General features: G+C 40.7%; 2 protein-coding genes and 1 long non-coding RNA gene across 5 annotated transcripts in view; 2 read left to right on the top strand and 1 right to left on the bottom strand.

The window, feature by feature from the left end:
* The first annotated feature begins 708 nt into the window (after positions 1 to 708).
* LOC139110388 (uncharacterized) overlaps positions 709 to 26,289 on the top strand; it is a 243,124-nt gene continuing 217,543 nt past the window's right edge. The window contains exon 1 of the mRNA XM_070670143.1: positions 709 to 1,896. Within this exon, the coding sequence (XP_070526244.1) occupies positions 724 to 1,791 (1,068 nt within the window). The 5' untranslated portion in view covers positions 709 to 723 and the 3' untranslated portion in view covers positions 1,792 to 1,896. The remainder of the gene's footprint in view (positions 1,897 to 26,289) is intronic.
* Positions 14,213 to 26,289, bottom strand: part of LOC139110284 (uncharacterized) — a 41,834-nt gene continuing 29,757 nt past the window's right edge. For 2 of the 3 annotated variants that reach the window (XR_011546967.1, XR_011546965.1), the window contains one exon: positions 14,213 to 21,937. This is a non-coding gene — a long non-coding RNA (uncharacterized lncRNA). The remainder of the gene's footprint in view (positions 21,938 to 26,289) is intronic. The other variant, XR_011546966.1, reaches the window with a different exon arrangement.
* LOC139110283 (odorant receptor 13a-like) lies at positions 23,437 to 25,285 on the top strand. Its single transcript, XM_070669927.1, has 4 exons — positions 23,437 to 24,245; positions 24,361 to 24,468; positions 24,565 to 24,717; positions 24,946 to 25,285. The coding sequence occupies exons 1-4, from the start codon at positions 23,688 to 23,690 to the stop codon at positions 25,000 to 25,002; spliced, it is 876 nt and encodes a 291-aa protein (XP_070526028.1). The 5' UTR covers positions 23,437 to 23,687; the 3' UTR covers positions 25,003 to 25,285.

Raw genomic sequence — 26,289 nt, 5'->3', positions numbered from 1 at the left:
GCGGTGGACGAGAAGCGTGTGCGCGATCATTGCCATATGACCGGTCGGTATAGAGGTCCCGCGCACTCAAAATGTAACTTGCAATACCGCGACACGCGTTACATCCCCGTCGTGTTTCATAATTTGTCAGGCTACGACGCACACTTTGTCATAAAGGAAATCACCACGGCGTATGAGGGTAAAGTCGATTTGTTGCCGATAACGAAGGAAAAATACATTTCTTTTACAAAACATGTAAACGATACAGCTAAGGGACAGGACTTGCGAACTGCGATAAAATTGCGCTTTATAGATTCGTACAAATTTTTGAACGCTAGCCTTGACAAATTATCGTCTTTACTCATTAAAGATAAAATGCGAATCTTGCGCGGTGAATTTGCAAAACTTTCAGAGGAAAATTTCAATCTCTTGACACGAAAAGGTATATTTCCGTACGAGTACGTCGACAGCGTTGAAAGATTAAATGAGTCGAGCCTACCGTCGCGCGAATCGTTCTTCAGCTCGCTGACCGGTGACACGGTGAGTGAGACAGATTACGCGCACGCCGAGACCGTATGGCAGCAATTCTCTATTCGAACTTTAGGCGAGTACAGCGATCTGTACCTCAAAACCGATGTATTGTTATTGGCTGACGTATTTGAAAATTTTCGCGATAGATGCGTCGAAAGTTACGGACTCGATCCCGCGCACTATTACACCTTGCCCGGTTTCACGTGGGACGCGATGCTCAAGCATACGCGTATTAATTTTGAACTATTAACTGACATCGATATGGTGATGTTCGTCGAACGCGGTATACGCGGCGGTCTCAGTCAATGCTCCAACAGATACGCGCGAGCTAATAACAGATACATGCGGTCGGGGTACGACTCGTTGAAACCTTCGTCGTACATCGTGTATTACGATGTAAACAACTTGTACGGTTGGGCTATGTGTCAGCCGTTACCGTACGCGGATTTTGAATGGGCCAACGACCAAGAACTCGCGAACCTCGACGTAGACGCGATCGCCGTGGACTCGCCCACGGGTTATATCCTTGAGGTGGATCTCGAGTATCCTGCAAGCGTGCACGACATGCACTCCGATCTGCCGTTCTGTCCCACACGAGAGAAACCACCGGGGGTAAAACATGATAAAAAACTTTTGGCTACGCTGTACGATAAGAAGCGATACATCATACACTATCGCAATCTGCAGCTGTGCACGCGTCATGGTCTTCGCGTCATCAAGGTTTACCGCGCGCTGCGATTCACTCAGTCAGCATGGTTGCGCGATTACATCGAGCTCAACACGCGACATCGAACTCGCGCGACCAATGATTTCGAGAAAAATTTGTTTAAACTTATGAACAATGCGGTGTTTGGTAAAACGATGGAGAACGTACGAAATCGCGTCGACGTTCGATTGCTCTCGCAGTGGGACGGTCGGTACGGTGTGGAAGCGATGATCGCCAAACCTAATTTTCACAGTAGAAGTGTATTCGCGGAAAATTTGGTGGCTGTGGAATTGCGTAAACTCGAGGTAAAATTCGCTAAGCCGATATACGTTGGTATGTCCATACTCGACATATCTAAGGTGTGTTTGTACGAGTTTCATCACGAGTACATGTTACCAACTTTTGGAGACAAATGTAGCGTCATGTATACCGACACGGATAGTCTCGTGTACAGCGTCCAGTGTGACGATGTATACGAGATGATGAAGCGTGATATCGCTCGGTTCGACACGAGCGACTATCCACCTGATAACGCGTACGGTATGCCTCTCGCGAACAAAAAATACCAGGTTTAATGAAGGATGAGTGCAACGGTGCGATTGTTACAGAATTTGTAGGACTCAGAGCGAAAATGTACGCGATCAAGGTGGACGGTAAAAGTGACACTAAAAAAGCAAAAGGTGTAAAGAGTGGAGTCGTGGCGCGAACTATAACGTTTGACGATTATGTCAAGTGTCTCGAGAATGAGATTGCTATGACTCGCGACCAATCGTGCGTAAGATCGAAATTGCATCAAGTGTACACCGTATCCGAGACAAAGATCGCTTTGAGTCCGTATGATGACAAGCGATATCTCGTGCCAGACTCGACCAACACCTTACCATGGGGTCATTATCGCATACCTCTATAATTATATATGTATTACAGATGTATCAAATGTATTATAGATTGCGTTAATGTATTATAGATTGCGTTAATGTATACAGTACACATGTATGTAGTATACAGTACACATGTACGCAGTATGCAGTACACATGTACGCAGTATGCAGTACACATGTACGCAGTACACATGTACGCAGTATGCAGTATGTAGTATGCAGTATGTAGTATGCAGTATGTAGTATGCAGTATGTAGTATGCAGTATGTAGTATGCAGTATGTAGTATGCAGTTTTATATTTTATTATTTTAAATACATCGAATCGCATATAAATGTGTAAAATAATAAGGATATACATCTATGCAGTATATAGTTTTTATTTTTTAAATACATTGAATCGCATATACATGTGTAAAAAATAAAAAAAACTTTATTAAACGATGCTGTTTTTGTCGATCCATGAATTGTGTGATCCATCAAATCCCAACCATTTCACGTAGACCTTGTCACCCTTCTTACGCAGAACCTTCTCCACCAGATATACGTCCGGATGTGTCGCGCGGTGCAACTCATGCTCGTAGAACGCTCCGGCTATCGCCTCACCGCGATAATCCTCGAGCAGATAGGTTGCTGGATTGGTTTGCTGCACCTTGACGATCGTGAAAACCTCGGTGGTCCAATTTGGAGTGTATCCCTTTTCGAAAATCATTTTAAACTTGCTCACGCGTACTTTATCACCGACCCTGAATTTGGCCGGAGCGGCTATCTTTATCGCGCTGTACACGGTGTCAAGAAGTTTCTTGGCGATCTCAGGTGTCACGTCGATGGGCCGCATGCCGATCGTTCGATGCTTGCGCCTATTATACTCGTCTACGAGACGCGGTAGCGCGTCGCACCACTCGTAATTGCCGTTGAGCGTAAACATCTTCCACATAATGTTTTTGAGTGTGCGATTGAATCGCTCAACTACTGACGCCTTTAACACCGAGTACGTTGAGTAATGATTGACACCGCGTTTCGTGAAGAGCCGTTGTACGTCGGTGTTGTAAAACTCTTTTCCCATATCGGTTTGTAAATTTTTCGGACATCGCCCGCTCTTTCGCATCAACTCCGCTAAAGCGTCAGCCGTTTCGCTGCCGCCTTTATTCTTCAGCGGTATTGCCCACGCATACTTGCCGAGTACGTCGATGACGGTGAGAATGTAACGGTAACCTCGGTTGAAACGCGCGTACGGTTGCATCTCGACGATATCAGCCTGCCACAAATCGTCGTATCCCTTGACCACGACGCGTCTTCGCGGAAAGTTTCTTCTCGCCGGGGCGTGTAACTCGTCGACAAGTCGCCTCCTCTCAGGACCCGTGTCGTTAGACTTGCGTGATTTAGACATGATCAATCACGTCCCGCAGCACGCCGATTCTGTCGCTTGATTCCTTCAGTCGATTAATTTATAATCAAACCAGCCTCACGCAGTTCCTCGATAATTGACAGAATTTCATTGTCGTGAGCGTTGTGACCGGCTCGACGCGAAGCATCCAGCAATCTAAGACGATCCACGAGCTCGTTGGGATCGTCCCAGTGCACGTAGTCGATCGCGTGATCATTCAACGTCATGAGGTGAGGTAATCCTTTACCGGAACTTTTTCTTCTCGATTTCTTGGCCGAATCGCCCGACATCAGCGGTGCGATCACCTTCAAATACTTTGAGCCTCTGTTACCCATGACGCGACCGTCGTCGCTGAAATTTTTTTATGCGCGTTCGTCGATTCGAGTATGCTTTTGTAGTGACGTTTATCCGCCTCGGTGTAAGCAGTTACGTCGGGTACCTTCTTGAAAATCAACTCATACAGACCTTCCGTTCCAGGATATCTCTTACCAGCGATGATTATATCGTCGTTCTTATGGTCGAATTCAACGTGTTTGTTTCCGAGCATTACTTTGTTTGTGTCAAAGTATATACCGAAAACGTCGTCGATATTTATTCTTCTGTCACCGCTCGCCGCTTCAAGGTACATCGTTGCCAGCGATACGCTGGGTCGCGGTGTCGATACGCCAGGTCGCGGCGTCGATATGCCGGACCGCGGCGTTGATGTCCGGGGCCGTGGCGTCGACGGAAGTTCGACGTTTTCGGTCGTAACGTACGAATCGACGGTCGTATCACTCAATGACGGATTAGCTACGATCGTATCGCCTAACGTTGCCGACGACAACGAATCGTCAAACGTGACGTTTAAACGCCGTTCGGGTTTTGGTGTCGACCACAATCGTCGCTCCAGTTTCGGCGTCAAACGCTCCGATTTCGACTCCATCTTCGGTACCGCGATACCGGATTCCTCGACGGTCTCGACCATCCGCTTTAGAGGTTCGACGATGGGCTTGAGGCGCTTCTCCGACGCGATGTCGGCGTCGATCGTGTCGGTCTTTATAGCTCGATGCTTCCTGCGAATCGCCTCGCTCGTCTTCTCGATCTCCCGCGTAATCTTTTCACGCTCGCGCGCGTCATGGTTGTCGTTTCTCCCCGTCATATCGATCGTATCGCGCGATCCGTTCTCGACAAAGCGTCTTCGACGACTGATTGTCGCGCGATTTATCAATCTGTTAAATCAACTCGACGGTACCGCGAACACGTCGAATCCTCGCCTGTATCGCCCGTTGTCGAGCGGACTGTCCTTGTCGATCACCGCGAAACCGTGATCGCGTTGCCAGCATTCGCGACACAACGCACTGAACTCGTCGTACGACATGTCGGTGTTGACGTGATCGTTGTACACGTGTTTCAGATTGGTTCCGTCCTGTTTGAACAGGATCAGCAGATTTGCGTTATCGCGTATTAGATGCTTGGGTATCCTCGCGTACGACTGACACAGATAAAAGCAGTCTACGTTCGAGTGACGACCCATCGCGAAGTACTCCCTCACGGCGTCTTGCTTGTCGCACGCGATATCGTCGAAGATGAAAATCGAATGCGGAAGTGCCTCACTCGGTGGAACGACGTCGCTGTTGTTGGAAAACGTGAAATAGCCTATCTCGTCGATCGGTGTCAGCAGATGTTCCAAGTACTGATACTTGGGCTGTTGCAGCGATTTCGAGTACACGTACACGTTCTCGAAACGCAAACCGTGCGGACTTTCCAACAGACTGATCAGAACGTTCGTTTTACCGCAGTTTGATGGACCGCACACGATCGCGCGCACGGTGTTTGGCAGCATCTCACCGTGCCTGCGTATTTTCTCTCCCTCGAGACTATCCATTAATCGTAATCTATCGTCACAATTCGCGACGCGTATCGTCTGCGGTTGTCGCACGAATCGCATCTTGTCCCCGCTGTACGGAGACAACCGCTCGCGCGCCTATTTATAGTCGCGCGAACCTGCGAATAGCTCATTAATCGATATGTATCTCGCGCTGAAACATCCTCTTGACGTGTTGAACTTAACCGCGGAACAGTTGAGCACCATACCAAAGGACGTGTTACTGCACGTTTGCGGTGATTACATTCATCACGTGTGGGACAAACTTCCCGCGCACTTGACGGAAGATCCGGAGGTTCGAACCTACCGCAGGTGCCTCGAGCATTACAATCAACCCTGGCAAGAAACGCACATCGACGGACCTGCTCCGTTAATCCGAGAGTGCGGCGAGTGTCAACGTCGTCTACCGATTCGTCGGAAGTAAAGTGCTGCGGCAAGGGTCTGTTGAATCGCGCGATAAACGCCCTTCCCTTCGAACTGCACATCCCCGGTTATCAATTTTGTGGCCCGGGAACTCGATTGAAGGAACGCATAGCGAGAGGTGATCGAGGCATCAATCCGTTGGACGAAGCGTGTCGCGAGCACGACTTGGCGTACGCGCGAAGCAACGATCTCACGGACAGACACGCAGCGGACAGAGAACTCGCCAAGAGAGCGGGAAAACGCGTTATAGCGAGAGATTCAGGCTTACGCGAGAGAGCCGCCGCAGCAGCCGTGTGGGCTGCGATGAAAGCTAAAACGAAAATCGGCATGGGTATGTCTGCTACGACTAGGAAGAAGCGGTTGAGGACTGTGAGAAACAGAACGATTACGAAGAGGCGGAGAAGTACGATTCGCAAAAAACGCATGCTTCCAACAGCAAAGCGCGGTGGTATGCTGCCGATTATTCCGATTCTCGGTGCAGTCGGATTGCTTGTCGGTGGAGCTGCGAGTATAGCGAGAGCCGTAAACGAGAGAAGAGCTGCGCGCGCAGCAGCCGGTGGATCCGGCGTACATCTGGCCCCGTACAACGGTGGACGGGGTCTCTCTCTCAAGCCGTACAGGTACGGCAGAAATACGACTGTTGCGAAAAAAAAAGAAAAAAAAAAAACGTCGAAAAGGCGTTAAAAATGCTCACGGGTGCTACTACGAACGTGCAATTGAATCATCTAGCCAGACGTATGCGCGTTCCTTATTTCAGAGGTGTATTTATGCGCGACGCCCTACCTACGAGTGGCGCGCGTACAAACGAGAGCGGCATCGTGAACCTGGACAACGTGACGGGTCCGGGGACTCACTGGGTAGCGTACGCCAAAAGGAGAGATCGCGTCGCGTACTTTGACGGCTTTGGTAATCTCTGACCGCCTGTGGAATTGGTGCGATATCTCGGAGTCGGCGTCTCATCGATAGAGTACAATCGACGATCTTATCAAACGTACGATCAGAGTATCTGCGGACAGTTGTGTCTACGTTTTTTAAGTACAATTGACGCGATTACGTTTAAAAACTGACGTCGCGACGCACTTTACCTCAGTATCACTTCAAACATGTCAATCACGCTCACGTTAACCGGTAGAAGCAGTGTTCTCCATTCGAGCTACTCACCGGCGTTGGATCTCAGTGATGGAGATTACGAGCTCGGTCTCACGGACTTTGCAACTTACAACACCATACCGAACGTCGATTCTACGAACAACAAATTTTACTATGGCACGGACGGTAATGAAATTACGATTCCCGAGGGATCGTACGAGATACAGGCCATAGACAAATTTTTGAAACACGCGATGCCGCGACAACGCGTTACCGTCGATGGTAATCGTAATGAGAAGAGCGAGAAGAACAATGATTTCTCGATAGCGATTCACGCCAACTTTAACACTATGAAAAGCAAGATCAAATCCGCGTACGTGGTGAAGTTTTCAAAACCAAACTCGTTGGGACCGCTTCTCGGATTTTCACCGCACCGCGTACTGCAACCGCGAAAGTGGCACGAGTCCGACTTACCGATCAATATGATCAATATGAATATTATTCGCATCGAATGTAACGTAACCGCGGGCGCATACTGCAACGGCGAACGCGTGCACACGATTCATGAATTTTCACCGAAAGTGCCACCGGGATATAAGATCACGGAAACGCCCACACAGGTCATTTACCTACCGATCATCGTGCGATACGTTACGGATCTCACGATACGCGTCACCAACCAAAACGGACGACCGCTCGACTTTCGCGGAGAGGAGATCACCATCAGATTGCACGTGCGACTACAACGACAACGACAACGATAACGTGGCATGTTAATACCGAACGAAACGAGACGCGTTACGACGATCAGTTTCGGTACTGGTACGATTCAACAGCCTGAACCGCGACAACATATCGCTGTAAATAGCGTTGGAAGGATAAGAAGAAGACAAACCGAAACAAACGTTGAATTTCTGAGATCGCTCGGATTCGCTGTGCGAAATAATTTTATCTAAACGATGGCCGACATTCTGAATATCCAAGACGAACCGGTCTTCGACGATCGAATCGTCAAGATTGAGACTCACGCATACAATCCGTTTGCCAATACGACGTTCGGATACAGCGATGAGATAAGAATACCGATACAGCAACAAGATCTGTACACGCTGCCGCACGAGAGTTTTCTCTACATCGAGGGAAAATTAACGAAGGGCAAGGTGGTTGCGGGAGCCGACGTGATCCTTGGGGACAACTGTATCGCCTTCATGTTCGATGAGATACGATACGAGCTCGACGGTGTGGAGATCGATCGTAACAGAAACGTTGGCGTAACCAGCACGCTGAAAAATTACGCGACCGTTTCATCCGACAGGAGCGTGATTCTGCGGAACGCGGGATGGCTCGGTCCCACGATCAATGCGAACGGTTACTTCAATTTCTGCGTACCGCTCAACATGCTGCTAGGATTTTGCGAAGACTATAGGCGCGTCGTGATCAATGCTCGTCACGAATTGATTCTTATACGAGCGCGCAACGACAACAACTGTCTAGTGGGCAGTTCCGCGCTCGAGCCTAAAGTTGACTTGCTGAAGATACAATGGCGTATGCCTCATGTACTTTTGAACGAAGTAAAGAAATTGGCGATGTTGCGCACCTTGGAGAGCGGTCGATTCGTCAGTATGGGTTTTCGCTCATGGGATCTGTACGAGTTTCCGCTACTGCAACTCACGACCAAACACTCATGGGCCATCAAGACCGCCACGCAACTCGAGAAACCTCGATACATTATCTTTGCTCTGCAGACGGGTCGAAAAAACGTTATGTCTGAAGACAACAGTCGTTTCGACAATTGCAAACTGACCAACGTGAAGCTTTATCTCAATTCAGAGTGCTACCCGTACGACGATATGAACCTCGACTTTGGCAAACGTAGATACGCGATTCTCTACGACGCGTACGCGCGTTTTTGCAAAGAATACTACGGCTATGAGTATCTCGAACCGAATCTCACCGTCACGTCGTTTCTGCTCAACGGTCCGTTCGTCATCATCGACTGCTCGCGTCAAAACGAGTCGGTTAAAACCGCTACCGTGGACGTGAGATTAGAGTTTGAATGCAAGGACAATGTAGCGCCAAATACCACGGCTTACTGTCTCATCATACACGATCGTTTGGTTCAATACAATCCGTTGACCAACGTTGTACGTAAGATCACGTAGAAATGATCTTCGACGTGTGTATATAAAGCGGTGAATCGACGAATGTTGCGTATTCACTTCCATTCCGTCGTATGCGTAACGTCGTATGCGTAACGTCGATAGAGAGAGAGAGAGATTGTCATCGTCGTCATGAAACCATCAAAGTATCAACCGTCTTGTTGGTGCGACAACGCGAGTCGCATGAAGGAAGATAAAGCTACGCAAACGGATCCTAGACCGACGGATCACTTATTGAACAGAGGAATGACGTATCGAGTGACATCCACGGGAAACACAATGGTTGACGTAGCCACGCAAACGGATAAGAAGTCGCGAAGCGAACGACTTCAGGAACGCGTGACGGATTTTGTCTCGAAGCATTTAAAAAAGTAATACAATTTGGAAAAGAGGGGGATTAAATTAAAAGATTGATGAATACGCTCGCGCGTGTTCAGTAACGAAATTTCCTCCGATCGAGTCGCATCGTTATCATCATCATCATGTCCACGCCAACGTTCGTCGATCTCCAAGGATATCCCATCGGACGACGTTTCATCGTGAAGGAAGCGGCGGTGCTGCGAGGTGGTACCGTTCTTGCGCATTACGTCTTTGCAAAGCCTATGCCATGGGGTGTTGTATCGCGAGACGACAGACGCCTCGTTACCTGGTTGGTACGAAATCATCACGGTATAGCGTGGGAAGACGGGGACGTTCCGTACAATCAGGCTAAACGCCAGATCATCAGGGCCCTACAGAACGAGGAAGATTGCTACGATCACGCCATCGTATACGTCAAAGGACTCGAGAAACGCGATTGGCTGCGAGATATGCTTGAAGAGGATTACTACGGCGACTATGACGATGGTCACAAATTCTACACGGACAATCTGATCGTCAGAAACATCGAAGATGATTTCGAACATGTTGAATCACTTAGCGATTTAAACGATTCGAATACTTTCCGCTGTAGGAGACATTCCAAAAATTGCGCCGTGCAAAATGTATTTAAATTGTACAATTGGTGGCGTAACCGTCAAAATGATGATAATGTATAATTTTTGAATAAACTTTTTTTTTCATACTTATACTTCTGCGCCTTTGGATTATTTTACCCCTCTCCTAATTACCCTCTCTCAATTACCTTCTACCAATCACTTTCTCTTAATTACCCTCTCCGATCACGGGATACAAATATCTCGAGATCGGCGTGAACGTTGGTCCGCGTAGTTTTGTGGAGATCATCGTAGGCGATAATCGAGGAGATGAATTGTCGATGTTGCTTGACACCTGGAAGGAACTCTGCGAGCATCGATGGACAATTCAGAATATGCTTCGCGATCGACCGAAGCAACCATACGACTGTTTGAACATAGGTTCGCTCACAGTGCGAATATGTTATATGAACGAAATGAAACTTGTGCGACTTGAATCTCTCGACGCACGTATGGCTATGACCGAGGCTACGTTCACGCGAATGTTGGATTTTGATGATTGCGTCGCTTTGAAATTCAACGTACTCACCAAAGCCCTACTGAAGATCGACGACAAATACGAGCAATTTTGTAAAATCGCTTCCGCATCAAGAAGTCGTACCGAAGCGGTGAGCGCTGTACGCAGCAGCGATTCCTTCGACGAACAACAAATTATAGATTGTGAAATGCTTGCGATTATAATAAATGTGTAAGAAAAAAGTATAATGAAATATATTGTATCGCATATTTAGAAAATATATACTTTGTAGTCTTTATGTAACATTTTTAATTATTTCTATTCCATCCTTCATCTTCTTATAATTGTGAGGCGTAAGTCCACCTCGTGAATCCGCCTTGTTCGTATGTAACGTATGTATCTGAGAGAGAAAGAAATAAGATAAGGAGGAGCGATTACCCGGGGGGTGTGTACAGCGTCACCCGCATTCGAATCGTATAAGCGCATAAAAGAATCGTTGATAAACGATAGGCGGCGCTTAACGAGTGCGAGCGAGAGGGAACGATGGGGCGCATGATACTTTGCTTTCAACGGGTGCGAGCGAAAGGGAACGCTGGGCGCGCGACACTTGTGCGTTCAACGGGTGCGAGCGAGAGGGAACGATGAGCGCGCCATACTTTGCGTTCAACGAGTGCGAGCGAGAGAAAACGCTGGGCGCGCGACACTTGTGCGTTCAACGGGTGCGAGCGAGAGGAGACGATGGGCGGCGCGAACGAGTGCGAGCGAGAGGGGACGCTGGGCGCGATACCTTGCGATCCGCCGCTTGCCGCCGCCGTCGCCGCCCGTTGCCGCCGCGACGCCACACGACCTTTTTAAAAATCGCGACTCCTTTGAAAAATCGCGACTCCTTTGAAAGTCGCGATGCCGCGTAAACATGCTGCGCGACGACACGCTTATCATTTTTAAAAATAATATTGCATTTCAGAGTTTCGATGTTGTTATTATTTTCTAAACAATTCGTTCCTAGAATCGCCGACACAGGGGCGATTTATAAATACCCACCCCCTCCCCGCATGACGTCATTACCCCTTGCCCTAGGTCTCACGGACCCAGAACCGTTAACATCCCCTCTCCCCGCGTGACATCATCACCCCTCGCCCTAGGTCACATGGATACTCTAACACGTAGTGATCCAGAACCGCTCCATGCGTTCAACGAGTGCGAGCGAGAGGAGATGATGGGCGGCGCGAACGAGTGCGAGCGAGAGGGAACGATTAACACCCCCCTCCCCGCGTGACGTCATTACCCCTCGCCATAGGTCACACGGATACACTAACACGTAGTGATCCAGAACCGCTCAGTATACATCTACTGTCGTCGTTACACTCGATACGCGTCGCGTTACTTCTGATAAGAATGCCCCCGACGGCTTCCGAGCCGTCGCTCATATACTCCGCCGAGTTGCAACCTCAGCGAGTTTTGGCCGCGGTGGTTGACCGGAGAGGTTCGTCAACCGCACGGACTTATTTTAATTGTTATATATAAGTTCATCGCCTTATTTCAACATCGGGCGATAATCCCGAGGTCCTTGCCCGATTACGAAAGCGCAGGCGATTTTCAAAATGATTTGCAACCAGAGCGCATGTATATACAGGGTGTCCCAGACATAACGAAGGATACTGGGAGGATAGATAGAATTGATTGAGACAAGTAGAAAAGTCTCGTACCATTTTGCAAAATTCTCAACCGTTATTGAGAAAAAAATTAAAATGTATAAATTGTATAGGCGTAAGAGCGACAAAGAAGCTACGCGTGAGTGAGCGCGACAGACGAATGGCTAGGAATGGCGCCGTCGCTTGTCACGCTCACTCACGCGCAGCTTTCTTGTCGCTCTTACGCATATACATTTTATATATTTTAATTTTTTTCTCAAAAACTATTGAGAATTTTTCAAAATGGTAAAGGACTTTTCGTTTTAATTCGATTAAATCTACCTATCATTTACGGCATCGTCCACTGATCTGGGACACCCTGTATAATACGCTATTACGTTCACAAATGCCCTCAATTAATTCAAATTTATACATACCATCAATTTCTGTTTCTTTCATATTTGAGGTGAATAAAACTGGAGCGGTCATCATTAAACTGGGCGTTATGTTCATTACATCTGGATCCACAACTGTCTCAGAGTCTTCTTCTAGTCCTCCGCCTGTTGCCATACAAAACTGCTTTTTTTTTTAGTTAACGCATCTCTTTGAACTTGTTTGATAAATAAATTTGTGAGCACGTACAGCAACACGTGTACGTCGTACCGTTGCCTAAAATGTGACTAGGATACGGAAAGTTGTTTGACGATCTCATGTTCGAAGCTACGTATCTATTGTTGTTGTGCCTGGTTCTAGACGACAACACCTGCTCGCTCTGAACGGGATACAATGTGCTTCTGGAACTGTATGAAAAAAAGCTCGACTCGCTCATTGGGACATGCTTCGTCAGCAGATGCGCTAAGGACGTGGGTCTAGGTCGCTGAGCCCCACAAGGGAGCCTCCACGTCGATTGCGAAATATTGCTCTGCGTAGACTTGTTGAACCTGCCACTTTTCACGTCCTCCTCCGTATCGCCGAGGGTCTTCATCTTTGCGCCGCCTACGACGGTCGTGGCTTTCTTGTCTCGAACACAATCGACGAAGACGCTCATCTCTCGAAGACGTCCTCCCTTTTTGTTCCCGCGACAATTGAAAATCTGCAGGACAAGAAATTCCGCGGCTATCTCCTCGAGTATTTTCGCACTCAGCCCATTGTTTCAACGCTCACGACGAGACTTTCAAACGATTCAAATTTTGAAAACGCACAGGTACGTCAAGGTATAATTACATCTCGTTTAGTTTCACTTTTGTCGTTTGTACAGTCAATGCAACATACGCAGTCGCGTAATCGTTTAAATTATTAAGTAAATCGTTTTAGTGCCTCGGTAACAGTGGTAACTTATCATCATCGTCGTCACGGAACTGCATCGTCGGGAACGTTCTACGTTCTGGATTATTGTGCCGTTATGATATACCGGCCACGAGCGACGTCGTTATCTTTCAAAGTGTTGGAAAAAAAAAAAATATGCGGCGACGAATCTCTATCACATGGAGGAGCGTGAAGCGGCCGCGAAACTGTACCCTGCGGCTCCGACCGAAGACTGAAGGATCTCCTAGCCAAAGTACGGACATGACGTATCGTATCTGCCTGAATCATAACAATAGAATTAATTACCTTCGGGCCATATCTGCGACATAATAACCGACCGTGTGGTCTCCCGCGCGTGTCCGTGTGTGCTACTACTGTGTAGTAATGCGCGATTCACCTCTCACGTGCTCGTAAAAAACGCCAGTGTTGCGGGCAATGACGTTTGTTGTTTCTGCCTTTTAAAACGGCGATAAGACAATCAAAGCGAAGCAAGCACGTCGTGGAGTTCCGAAGCGATGAGTCGCTCATAGAAGATAAAGCGCGGAAAACGTACGGGCGTATAAAAGTCTTTTTTTTTTTTTTGTGTTACGTTTTCTTCCTCGGCAATGCTCGACGCATTAAAGTCGTTAATTACACAGCCACGCTGCGACAATCAGACCTTCTCATCAAAGCACGGAATATCTGCACGTACCTGCGGAAGTGTATAACATGTTTCACGATGATACCAATATACGAGGATCGTCGTAGATAACAAGTAACGAGACAATATAATACCGGGATGCGATAGTATTGTATTTGCACGAATAATAATTTTATACGCCAGCATTCTACGAAGCTGAATTCGCATATCCCGCGAAAAGAAAGGCTTTCACGATTTTTCGCCTTTCACGCATCGGCCTTTAGCAATCAAACTGGTTTCAGCTAGCATAATGATTAATAAAGTTGCAATCTGTTGTAAGCATGCAAATATATATCGACACACGTTTACAACGCGTTGTAATGTGCCTACCGGCATATTGTCGGTAGGCACCGCGACTCAGGATATACATATCTTTAGGTGTCGTCGCGAGTTGCTCAGATAATTGAAGAAAACAATTCAACAGTACCGTGTACTCGTTGTTATATAGACTGTTCTTTAAATAAACTTTATTTCAGTGATATAAACTAGAATACTAGTAGTAATTTATTGGTATTTACATCCTACTACACGACAACTACCGATTTCATTGTTGGCGACTTTACAGCTAGGCCGTTTAAACATTGCCTCGTCTATAAATAATATAAGCCAAATTGATTCTAATTAAATTATCCTATTCTTTCTCAATAAGTATAACGCATATTATTCTTTCTTAATTCTAACGTGTTTCAACTTGATTTTTAACGCAATTTTGCTATTTCAGATTTAATTTTAACATAACTTTTCTTTTTTTTTTTGTTTAAATCTAACGCAAATTTTTCTGTTTTCCCATTTAATTCTAACGCACTTTTTCCCTTTTTTTTCGTTCAATTTTAACACAAGTTTCCTCTTTTCCTTGCTTATTTTAACATAATTTATTTTTTCTTACTTTATTCTAACGCAATTCTTCTCATTTTTCAACTTGCTTCTAACTCAATTCAATCGTCTTAGATCACTGAGCAGGCCTAACACCGGCGATGATATTAAAATCAGTTTCAGCTTCTCAAACGCCCGTGTGCAACCTTCGACGAACTCGACCGGGACGCATTTTTCTTTAAGAGCACGTGCAAAGGAGTCTGAACTTGGTTGCCGACTTCGTTGTCTGGATCTCGTTAGTTTCGCTTGTTACGTTTAGAAAGCTTGCTTCTGCTCTACATAAAGAATACGATAATTCTGAACAACAACTGGGGTATTCACTCACGATCAGAGCGAGACGATCGTCCACAGGTTGTTGAAGGTTGAAGAAACAGACTTGTTGAAGGTCTCTTGATTAGATGTCCACTTCCTGGCCTTGATTCGCTGCATGGTATTAAAGAAGAGCAGCTTCTGATCAAACATCTTTACCAGTTCGACAATCCCAGACTATTTACGACTCCATAGCCTTCCCAGACTGCATGGGCCGCCCTGGACAAGTTTGTGTTTTAAAGCGACCCTGTATAAACCACTTGTTTGCTCAACCACAGGTGCAGGCTACGTTGAATACGCCAGCTCCGATTTTAAACCCCTTCAGTGAGGACCCGCGCCAGACGCTCGAGCTATCGCTCTTGTTGCAACAGCATTATCTTTTGGTACTCGCGTTGCTCTTCGAGCAGTCCTTCCTGCATTCGTACGTAGCATTAAGGCTCCTCTCAGTCTCAAAGACGAGATTCTGCATTATTCCCGCGACGTTCTCAGGCGGCTTCCTTGGTCCCCGACATTTTCGCTGGTCTCAGAGGTGGTAGAAAGTCCCCCTTTACTATCAGGTTTATCCTCGGGCCGTGTTGCTTGAAATACTCCATCAGAGTGTCAATTAAAACACCCGAGTCCGAGGACGTGGATAGGTAATACTTCCTGGTCTCCGCCGCTAACTTCTCGGCAGACATCCCGTCCAGGCTGGCTCGGTTCGGTTTTCTTTTCAATCGCACGTACTAAATCACTCATTCGTGGCCGGCAACATATACTTTGCGCGCATTTTTTGTCTCACTAGGATTAGATACGTCTTCTCGCGTGCATTCTCTGCCTCACTCGAAATCGCAGCTCCAATTTGCTTCCGCGCTCACGACGTTTGTTTTTTTCTATTGTCCCCTGGAACAGTCAAATTGCACATTTTATTTTTCCATATTTTCCAGCAATTTTTTTCGTACTGGCGAGTACTTTCGTCGCAGGCACTCTTAGGATTAAATTCAGATAAGAATGTTGAATCTAAACTGATTATTCTTGGTATAATAAATTCTTGAGTAACTTGTGAACGAACAAGACGTTTCAATATAGCACATAAATTAAGACAAGAAATATAATATCTGTATATAAATCGAAATTTAGATTACGAATCTATGTATATTTATTGAGGCGAATATTCTTTTACTTTATATGTTTCTTTATATCGTATAACAATGTAAATGTATCAACTAACATTGTTAAAAATCGTTGAAAAAATAACTAATATATTTGGCGGTTAAAACTAGACAGTAAAATAACGAAAAGTACAAGTTTAGTTAAGTTCACATTTTTTAGTGAACAATAATTGTTTGCATAAAATAACAATTAGTGTTACATTAATCGCGAATGCGTATATAAATTCTGTTTTTTGTATTTGCATTGCTGAACTGGTGAAGTAAGTTAAAACAAAAAAACAAGTATATCTGTTTTACTTGACTTTATTGTATATGCATGTACCAGTTGAGCGGTGCAGCTATAAAAAATTTCTTTTTAAGATTGCGATTTCAGAACATATTATTTTTATATATACGTATATGCGTTAATTTTAAGGATATAATTAATAAGTTTCTCTCTAAATAATCGGGAAAGCAGTAGAATAAAAAATTAATAAACAATATATTCAAAATTACCTAAATACTTTCGTCCCACGAAATAAAATCTCAGGCAATGTTTAACGCAGGCAATGAGCCTTTTTGCTATCTAGTTTCAAATTTATTTACACCTTACATATTTTAAACACATGCGTCAGCACGTGTTATCTTTATTTATGCTTTCTTGTCTTCATGCGTGCCTAATCTCGCATGGAGACAAGTAAGATGGTCGAGAAGAAATGAGCTTCTCCAAAGTCATGCCTGGCTACGTTTAATATCACCTTTGTTCATTAATAAAAAAAGGAACAGCAGTTCTTTGTCTCGGCAATGCTTCGCCGTCAGTTCTGATCAAGCTCTCGCTCCGCAAGTGTCCTCGCGTCTCCGCGAACTTATATTTGTCAAGCGTTTAATAATTTAAAATTTTATATCGCAACGATCGTTTCTGCGCGCAGCAGACCGCGTCACGCAGTGGCTTTATTGTAATTATAGGAAATCACGCGTCATGATTTCCAGTTGTGCACTTTATTGACAATAAATCTCGCAGACTCGTGTCTCATTTGCCAATATTTTGTGCCTGGGTTTTCAGTGAAGTTAATCAATTTAAACCCTGTCTTACTTTTCAACACCCCCTCCAAGCCTTTTCCTTAGATATCATGAGCAATTATTTCGAATAAATAAAAATTCAAAGTACCGAACGTAAACGCTGGACTCAATATTATTTTACTTTGACGTAAACTCTCGAATAAAATATTTTGTGTAATCCGACCCATTTGCAAGCTGCGAGAACATTTACGAAAATCGCATCAAGGACCGGTTTGAGCCGACGCCGTTTTCCAATTTCTAAATCGGATCTCATCAAACTATAAGTAAGATATAATTTAATCGAGCGAACCAATGCCATTCTTAAATTAAATATGTATTAAAACCGTCAGGTATTGAGACGTTGATTGGAAACGTAACCGAAAAGATCATTTCTCTATCTCCGCGCGAATTCTTTCATCCCAAACATTGGACTACGATTTCTGACGGGAAAAGAGCCAGTTAATTCCGATATCTCACCCGTAATGAAACAGTAACGGTCCATAATCGTTGCCAGTAATTGACATTACAATTTTAAGTGGGTAAGTCACTTACAAATTGCACGCTTAATCGCGCCAATATTCTGAGCGACGATAAATCGCTAATTTCTATTTATTTCTTCCAGATAGTATGGCGAAAAAAAACATAGAGGAGAAAAAAGAAAAAGGATAGGGTAGCTCACATTAAGCAGTAAACCGTCGAGTTATCCACCGTTTTGGCAGAAAAAAAGAAAATTTACCCACGCGGATCGAGAGCCGCAACTCTCCAGCGGAAAACCGTGAATTTTTAACATTCCCAAGCCGGGAACCTTTTTTCCCATTGTTTTATATATTCTTTTGAATAAATAGTTGATAATTTATCTTGTTTACTAGATACTTTTACATAAGCAATAGTTAATAAAATTAAATAAAAACCTGAAATTGTAAGTTGACGTGACGAAATATGAAAGGATAATACGTCGATATGTGACAAACGTTGCAGAGAAAAAAAAAATATTGGCTAGAGGTGACTGCACAGCATTCCTTTTTAAATTGATGTGTATATCCTCGAGTTATCAAAGCTCGAGACAGCGGCAACTTCCGATTTGCGTGCGTTTAACTGTCGGCAACGTACGACAGCATTTCGACGAACAATATAGAAGGCTGTTTTAACTTGATAAACAAAGAGAATCGTAGATTCATCTGTTTTAATGTAAAAAAGGAAACGCTAACTTTGATGCGACAATTGACATTATTCGTAATTTAAAATTCGTTGCAAGTTTTACCGTTGTTTCTTTGAAGTGCAATTTTTCTTATGTGTCTTCGATTTATTTATAATCACTTCTTGTATCGTGGTTTATTCTGACTAAAGTCGACAAAATAACGTTTTAAATTACTCATCGGTTTTCCGAAATCCCTTTGAACTATACATTTCACGAGGGAAATAACGCACATTAAAAAATTACATCAAGGCAATATCAGTACAGAATAAAATATTTTAATAATAATTCCGATTTCTAAGACAGAATGTGAAATATCGTTCACTGTCTTGGCGCAGTTAAATGTAAGTCTGTCGTACTGACTACATCGTACAAGTTGGCAAAGTTATAGTGTGTATAAAGTTATCTAAAAAAAAAAATTTTCTTCTTTTAAATTACAAAAGTACTTCTTTTAATTACAAAAGGAATAAAAATACTTGAAGTTTTTTTTATCTTTAATCAACTAGATGTTTGAACTTTCTAGTGTCTTGAGAAATAACATTTTTTTAAGTAAAAAGTATTTGCCATTTCTTTGAGTTATTTAATGTGAATATTACAAGATAGTTTACGAGAAATTTAAAATGATTGAAAAGAAATTGAAAGCATATTGTACATATAAGCGCTGTATTCAGATTTTAATTAATATTTGTGGTTGTACGTATATGCCAACGAAATTCAACAAGCTTTCGTACTTTTGGTCAATTTTAGTAATAATTCTCATGATGTCATTTGTGATTTTGGATTTGAAGGTGTGCTATAAATTAATACATGACTTGGTAATGCTGCTGCACGTTTTTACACTAGGAGTATCTTTGTTTACCTCCGCTTTAAAGGTATATATATAAAAAAAAGAATTTACATTTTCTATTACATAAAAAAAAAGTAAAAAAATATTTCATAATTATTATATGTATATTTTAATATACTATATTAAGATATATAATTCGAGCTCTATTCCGATAATCAGATACTATATTGAAACATCATGTTTACCAAAAAAATTTTTAATACCTTTTAATAAATGTTACTTTCTTGTTTATATTCCAGTTTATAAAAAAAAAAAAAAAATACAAGATTTTTATTATATAAAAATATATTTATAATATATTTTTGACTGACTTTTCTTTTTAAGGTAATGATTGTTTTATTTAACCGCAACTACATACGTCAATATCACCAAATGCTAGATAATCTTTTCGAGGAAGAACTTGCGCGGAATGATTTAATTCGAACGGTGATGTTATCATCTCTACGCAAAATATATACTCTGGCGTACATGTACTACACTTTTCAAGCAGGAATATACTTGTCATATTATCTACCTCCGTGTTTAATCATAATTCGTGATCTCCTTCACTTTCGTTTAACTACGAGCTACAGCTTACCTTGTAAGCCTTTGTACTTCTGGACCATTCCCGATAATTTTTTGTATCACTTTCATCTAATGTACGAAATGAGCGCAACGGTTATCAGCTGCGTCGTAGCGTCCAGCATAGACACGATGTTTGGGTTTTGGATTTATCAGATCGCATCGACGATGGACGCTATGACTTACATGCTCACGAATCCTCCTTCCACCGAGAAGTATTCGGACATAATAAAAATGTGTGTAATAAAACATCAGAAGCTGATGCAATGTTGCGACATGCTGGGCCACATGTATGGAAAAATAATCTTTTGGCACATTATCAGCAACGCCGTGCTTCTTTGCGCACTGATGTTCGAGGCATCGACAGTACGTGAATATATAAAATACATTTGACGTTCGATTTACGAATGTACATTGCTAATATTGAAAATAAATTACCGTTGCACACTTGAATATATTATAATTTTATATTCAAAAAATGTACGGTACGCTTGTAATTTTTTTTTTTTTTTTTTGCACAAAATGATACATCGCGCAAAGATTTCATGCTGTATTAATTGCTACATATGTTCAATAGTTTACGGAATTCACTGTTTCTAATGTATCTATGTTTACAACATTTGTTACAATCAAGCTAATCCAATCATTCATATACGCATGGCATGGCACTGTCCTTACAAATGCGGTGAGTATAATAATTTGTGACAATGTAAAACTAATTATTTTAAATACTGCAGTATGCACGGAATATAAACAAGAAAGTTCCATACCGATTTGTCATTTAATTCCTTGCATACATGATTATCAATTTATTGCATATATGTACGTACAGTAACATCTATTTATATGCTTAGAGTGAAAACTTTCGCATAGGAATATATTTTGGTAAATGGCTTAATTCTAGTCTCAATAGCCATATGAGAACGAACATTGTTATGATGTTGATGCAAAAATCACTGACCATAACCGCAGTTTTTTCATCGGTTGATGTAGTCATGTTTACCAACGTAAGTATTTAAATTATTAATTATAATTATAATTGTTTTACGTAATACGTGTAAAATTATAAAATTTTCGATTAACTCATTTTTCAACTTCTTTGCTTTAAAATAATTTTAATTACTGTTACCAATTAGGCGGCTCTACTCGCAAAATAGATTTCTTTTAATTATTATTTTTTTTTTTTCTTTGCAACGTCTGTCAACTAAATATTTATGTCTATTTATAATTATATATTTTTTGCTCGTCAAATTAATTTTCGTTAATTTTTTTATTTTGTTTATTTTGTAGTTAGTAAATACCGCATTATCTTATTTCTTTCTGGTACGATCCGTCAGTAATAAAGAAGACTAATGACGAACTCTATGTGTGCTTTCTAAATTCCGACACGCTGGTAAAAATTATTATATTATAGCATAATTTATTACAAATTATTTTATTTAAGTAAAATCAATTTGCATTATTAACAACTTTTGTCATTGCACTATTAATAATTTTATATTAAAATAATAAAATATTATAATATCACCAATTATTATGCTATTGCTTTATTTGTATCAAATAATCAAATAGCAGTTATATGTTATTTAATTATATACAATATATTGGGTTGGCAAATAAATTTGTTCGGTTTTTTTAACGGTAATAAACCAACGACAAAAACCGAACAAATTTATTTGCCAACTCAATAGTATATTAATTAAAATAAGTTGTACTTAACTTTTTCGATGCTTCTTTCCTATCGTTTCGTAAGAACAAACTCCATACATCATCGTTCGGTTGAAATGTGAATAATATTAACGATGACGGCTTAAGAAAACGTCACAGGCTGAACATAATGTACTTGCTCTTGTTCTCACCTTTCGTTTTGCATAATTGACATCTTCCAGGTCATCAGTATCACCTGAAACGAATCACAATGTCACTTTTAATATATCACAAACCTAATATATTATTTTAAAGTGTTATAAAGATATATCGCCACATATTAAAACCGGCAAAAAAAATTGAAGGATAATAATCAACAGAAATCTATCAAGTAAAATTGAGAGACTGTTCATTTTCTCAAGCGTATTAAAAAAAAAAATTTTTTTTTTAATTGCGTTGCGGCTTAGTAAAATGCGAAGAAATAATATTTCAATGAATGACAGATACTAGAAGAGAAGTATCGCTTGAAAGCGATTGCACTACGTCTTGTTTCAAGTCGATGTCTATACCTTTAAGTTACTAAAGCTCCTAACATCTATATCTTTCCACTCGCAGCTACCAACTATCAATGGCACACGCATAACATTTCGACGACGGAATACAAAAGGTAATGCATTTTATATGCAAAAAAGAGAATCGTAAATCTGTACGCATCAATTGTGCAAGAAAGAAAACATTAAATTTAATAGCACATTCGACGTTACTCGTGATATAAAATTTTGTGCACGTTTCACTCGCCTTTGAAGTGCAATTTTTCTTATTCGTCTGCAATTTATTTATCCACGAAAAATTGAAACTACAGTCTATTCCGATCAAAATCAATCGAATGACATTCTAAATAAATTATCCAACTTTTAAAGTTTCTTTGAACTATACATATCACATGCAAATAATGTCTATTAAATAAAATGCTTCAAAGCGGCACCGGCAGAGATAGAAATCTTTCGATTTCCACTCACAAACAAATGTACGCATCGATATACATACACAGAGTTGCGATTTTCTTAAACAGAATGTAAAATTTCTCCGTCTCAACCCAGTTGAACGTATCTATCATACTGAATAAACTGCAAGTTGATAAGCGTTACGTAGTGCAAAGTATAATTTCTTTTTTTTAATAGTTATATTAATAAATTATATTAACAAGCATAAAATTTTGATTGTCACACATTGCAACTCGTTATCTTTAATCAACTACAAAAATTCGAATATTTTCCTAATATTTTAAGGGATTAAAATCTTATTATTTTTTCTTTTTTTATTAAAAAACGTTTTCTATCTCTTTGAACTGTTCAATGTGAATATCAAAATGACCAGCAAGGAATTAAAAGCGTATCATACGTATAAACGGTTCTTAGAAGTAATACTTATTATATGCGGATGTTCCTATATACCGAGAAAATCCAACAAGTATACGTTTTACTGGCCATTTTTCGTTTTTTCATGCGTATTTTCGTATGTAATACTTAACTTGCGTGTACCTTTTGTTACGAAATATAACTTGACAATTATAACAAGATATTTGACGAGAGCAACATCTTTTTTTGGTGCCACTATTAAGGTACAAAAAAAAAAAAAAATTTAATATAAATTAATATTTAATTATAGACAATCACAACAAATTGATTTTTTTAAATCGAGCAATATTGTTGTAATAAAAAAACAATTAATTTAAGGTCTTTTAAAAAATTGACGCGTTTGTTAAATTTAATATAAAGCACTTAATTACTTAATAAATTTTAATGTCCTATACAAGTTTAATTTTTCACAAAAAATTAAACTATTTTTTTTTTAATAAAAATATAATAGAAATAAATTCGAGCCATTAAACTATCGTAGACCTACACTCCGATATGACGTGGTGAAGCGACATGCATTTATTCTGATTTTCTTTAAAGGTGGGAACTGTATTAATTAATCGTAAATCTCTAATAAGTCATCACCAGATGCTGGATAATCTCTTCGAGGAGGAGCTTCGGCAGGACAAGAAAATTCAAACGATAATGTTTACTTCTCTTCGCAAAATATATATTTTGTCGTACACGTACAGTGGCTCTGCGATAATCGTGATTATTTTTTATTACACCCCAGTATTTATATTCATAATCCGCGAATTTATTCGCGATTTTCGTTTGACTACGAATTACACGCTACCTTCTGGATTTAAAATATATCCATGGACCATCCCCGACAATTTGAAATTTTATCATCTGATGTACGAAACAATAACGTCGATCTTTTGCGGTATCACTTCGTGCGCTATAGAAAGCGTGTTCGGTTTATACGTTTATCAATCTGTATCAATATTGAATGCCATGTCTTTCAGACTAATGTATCCTCTGCCGACCGAAAGCTACTCAAATGTTTTAAAGACATGCATCGCGAAGCATCAAAAGCTACTGCAATCCCGCAATACTCTGGAGCGTATTTTCGGTCCTATTGTTTTCTGGCACATTGTCACCAACGCTATAATACTTTGCGGACTTATGTACGAGGCGTCGACAGTACGTGAATAAATTAATTCATCGCGACACTCGAGCCAATTTTTTGCACAATTGGCGCCATCCCGATCACGTTATCATAATTACTGTAACCCTAATTGTAAAATCTTCTAAATAGATCAAAATCGTCGACTCTAAGGAGTTCGCCACATTTATGACGTATATTATAACGAAAATGTTCCAGTGTTTTATGTACGCCTGGCACGGTACTCTTATTTCAAACGCGGTAAGTTGATAATTCGCTGCTTGATCAATTATAATAATAAAAAATTGATTATTTTAAATAATTTAAATAAGTATGTATATATTATTTTGCATATAGGGTGAAAGTTTCCGTACAGGAATATACTTTGGTAAATGGACTGACTCTAATCTCGATCGTCACGTGAGAACGAATATTATTTTAATGATGATGCAAAAACCGATGACCATATACGCATTTGTCTCCTCAATTAACGTTGTCATGTTCACTAACGTAAGTATTTAAGTTATAATCGCATGGCTAATGTTTGTGTGAATATATGACACACGATGTAATTATTTTTAATTTTTCTTTTTATCTTAAACTGATTAATTAATTTTAAAGCGTGCAAATTTTTTTTTATTTTTCTTACAAGTTCATAAAACCAATATTTGTATATAATACTTATATTTATTACGTTCACTACTAAATTTACTTTATCTCGTTTCTTTTTATTCATAGTTAGTAAATACCACAATGTCCTATTTTTTCTTGATGCAATCTATCGGCGATAAATAAGTATCAGCAATAAATTCTACGTATGTTCAGAAATACTAGCACACATACTCGTAAAATTGTCACGGCACCTCTTAAAAATGTTGTATCATTAACTTTAAATAATTAGATTATTAAATAAATTAAGAAACCAAAATTAATGTATTAATCACATTTAACTGTTTTTTATCTAATTAAAAATGCTTAGTTTTTTTTTTAATAGTTCGTAAATAATACAATGTCTTATTTTTTCTTACTGCAATCTGTCAGAGGCGATTAGAAATAAAAGCAACGTATGCTTCAAACCTTAGCGAGTACTTAAAATAAATTACTCTAGTTAAAAAAGTAATATTTAGTGTTATATTATCAGTACACTGTTAACGCGCGAAATTAAAATTACTACAAAATAAATAAAATTACAATCAAAACTAGACCCCCCAAAAAGAAATAAAATGTTTACTGTAACATTGAACACTTTTTATTAAAATTATGAAATTAAATAATTGCTCCAAGAACCTAAAAAAAACTAGAAAATTTTAAACAGTACAATTCATGTAAAACCGTACGAAAGTAGACCTAGGTTTGTCCCAATGATATAACATGGTAATGTAAAGAAAAAAAAATAAAAAAATTTTGGCGCTGCGAAACCAAATCTTCAAAATTTCAAATTATAATTTTATTTTTTGCTTTGTGCTACGCATTAGATTTGGTTTCGCAGCGCCAAGATTTTTTTATTTTTTTTTTCTTTACATTACCATGTTACATCATTGGGACAAACCTAGGTCTACTTTCGTACAGTTTTACATGAATTGTACTGTTTAAAATTTTCTAGTTTTTTTTAGGTTCTTGGAGCAATTATTAAATCTCATAATTTTAATAGAAAGTGTTCAATATTACAATAAACATTTTATTTCTTTTTGGGGGGTCTAGTTTTGATTGTAATTTTATTTATTTTGTAGTAATTTTAATTTCGCGTGCTTATACTTGGCGCTTTTTTATACCTTTTTTTAAAAAAAGGTAATTTTGGGGGGATTAAGAATTACGCGAATTCAATATTACAATAAACATTTTATGTTTTTTTTGGGGGGTTTAGTTTTGGGGGTGATTTTATTCATTTTATAGTAATTTTAATTTCGCGCGCTTATATTTGGCGCTTTTTTATATCACTAATAACCTCACACGTCAGTGACATGTCAATAAACTGACAATGAATCGATCGATAAATTATCCGCACCATCTAACGGCGCATAAATGAAAAGGACGTTTTTTGGAGTCGACGACGAAAAGAGTTTTATTCTTGAAAGAAAACTT

This window comes from Cardiocondyla obscurior, linkage group LG20, assembly GCF_019399895.1.
Source record: "Cardiocondyla obscurior isolate alpha-2009 linkage group LG20, Cobs3.1, whole genome shotgun sequence".
Lineage (NCBI taxonomy): Eukaryota > Metazoa > Arthropoda > Insecta > Hymenoptera > Formicidae > Cardiocondyla > Cardiocondyla obscurior.
Note: the sequence above shows the minus strand (reverse complement) of the source record. Positions and strands in the feature narration are given on the sequence as shown.

Excerpts from the sequence above, each read along its gene's own strand:
- LOC139110283 (XM_070669927.1), top strand. The coding sequence starts at position 23,688 with ATGCTGGATAATCTCTTCGAGGAGGAGCTTCGGCAGGACAAGAAAATT. Across the intron at positions 24,469-24,564 it reads GTACTCTTATTTCAAACGCG|GGTGAAAGTTTCCGTACAGG; the intron begins GTAAGTTGATAA and ends TTTTGCATATAG. Across the intron at positions 24,718-24,945 it reads ACGTTGTCATGTTCACTAAC|TTAGTAAATACCACAATGTC; the intron begins GTAAGTATTTAA and ends TTTTATTCATAG.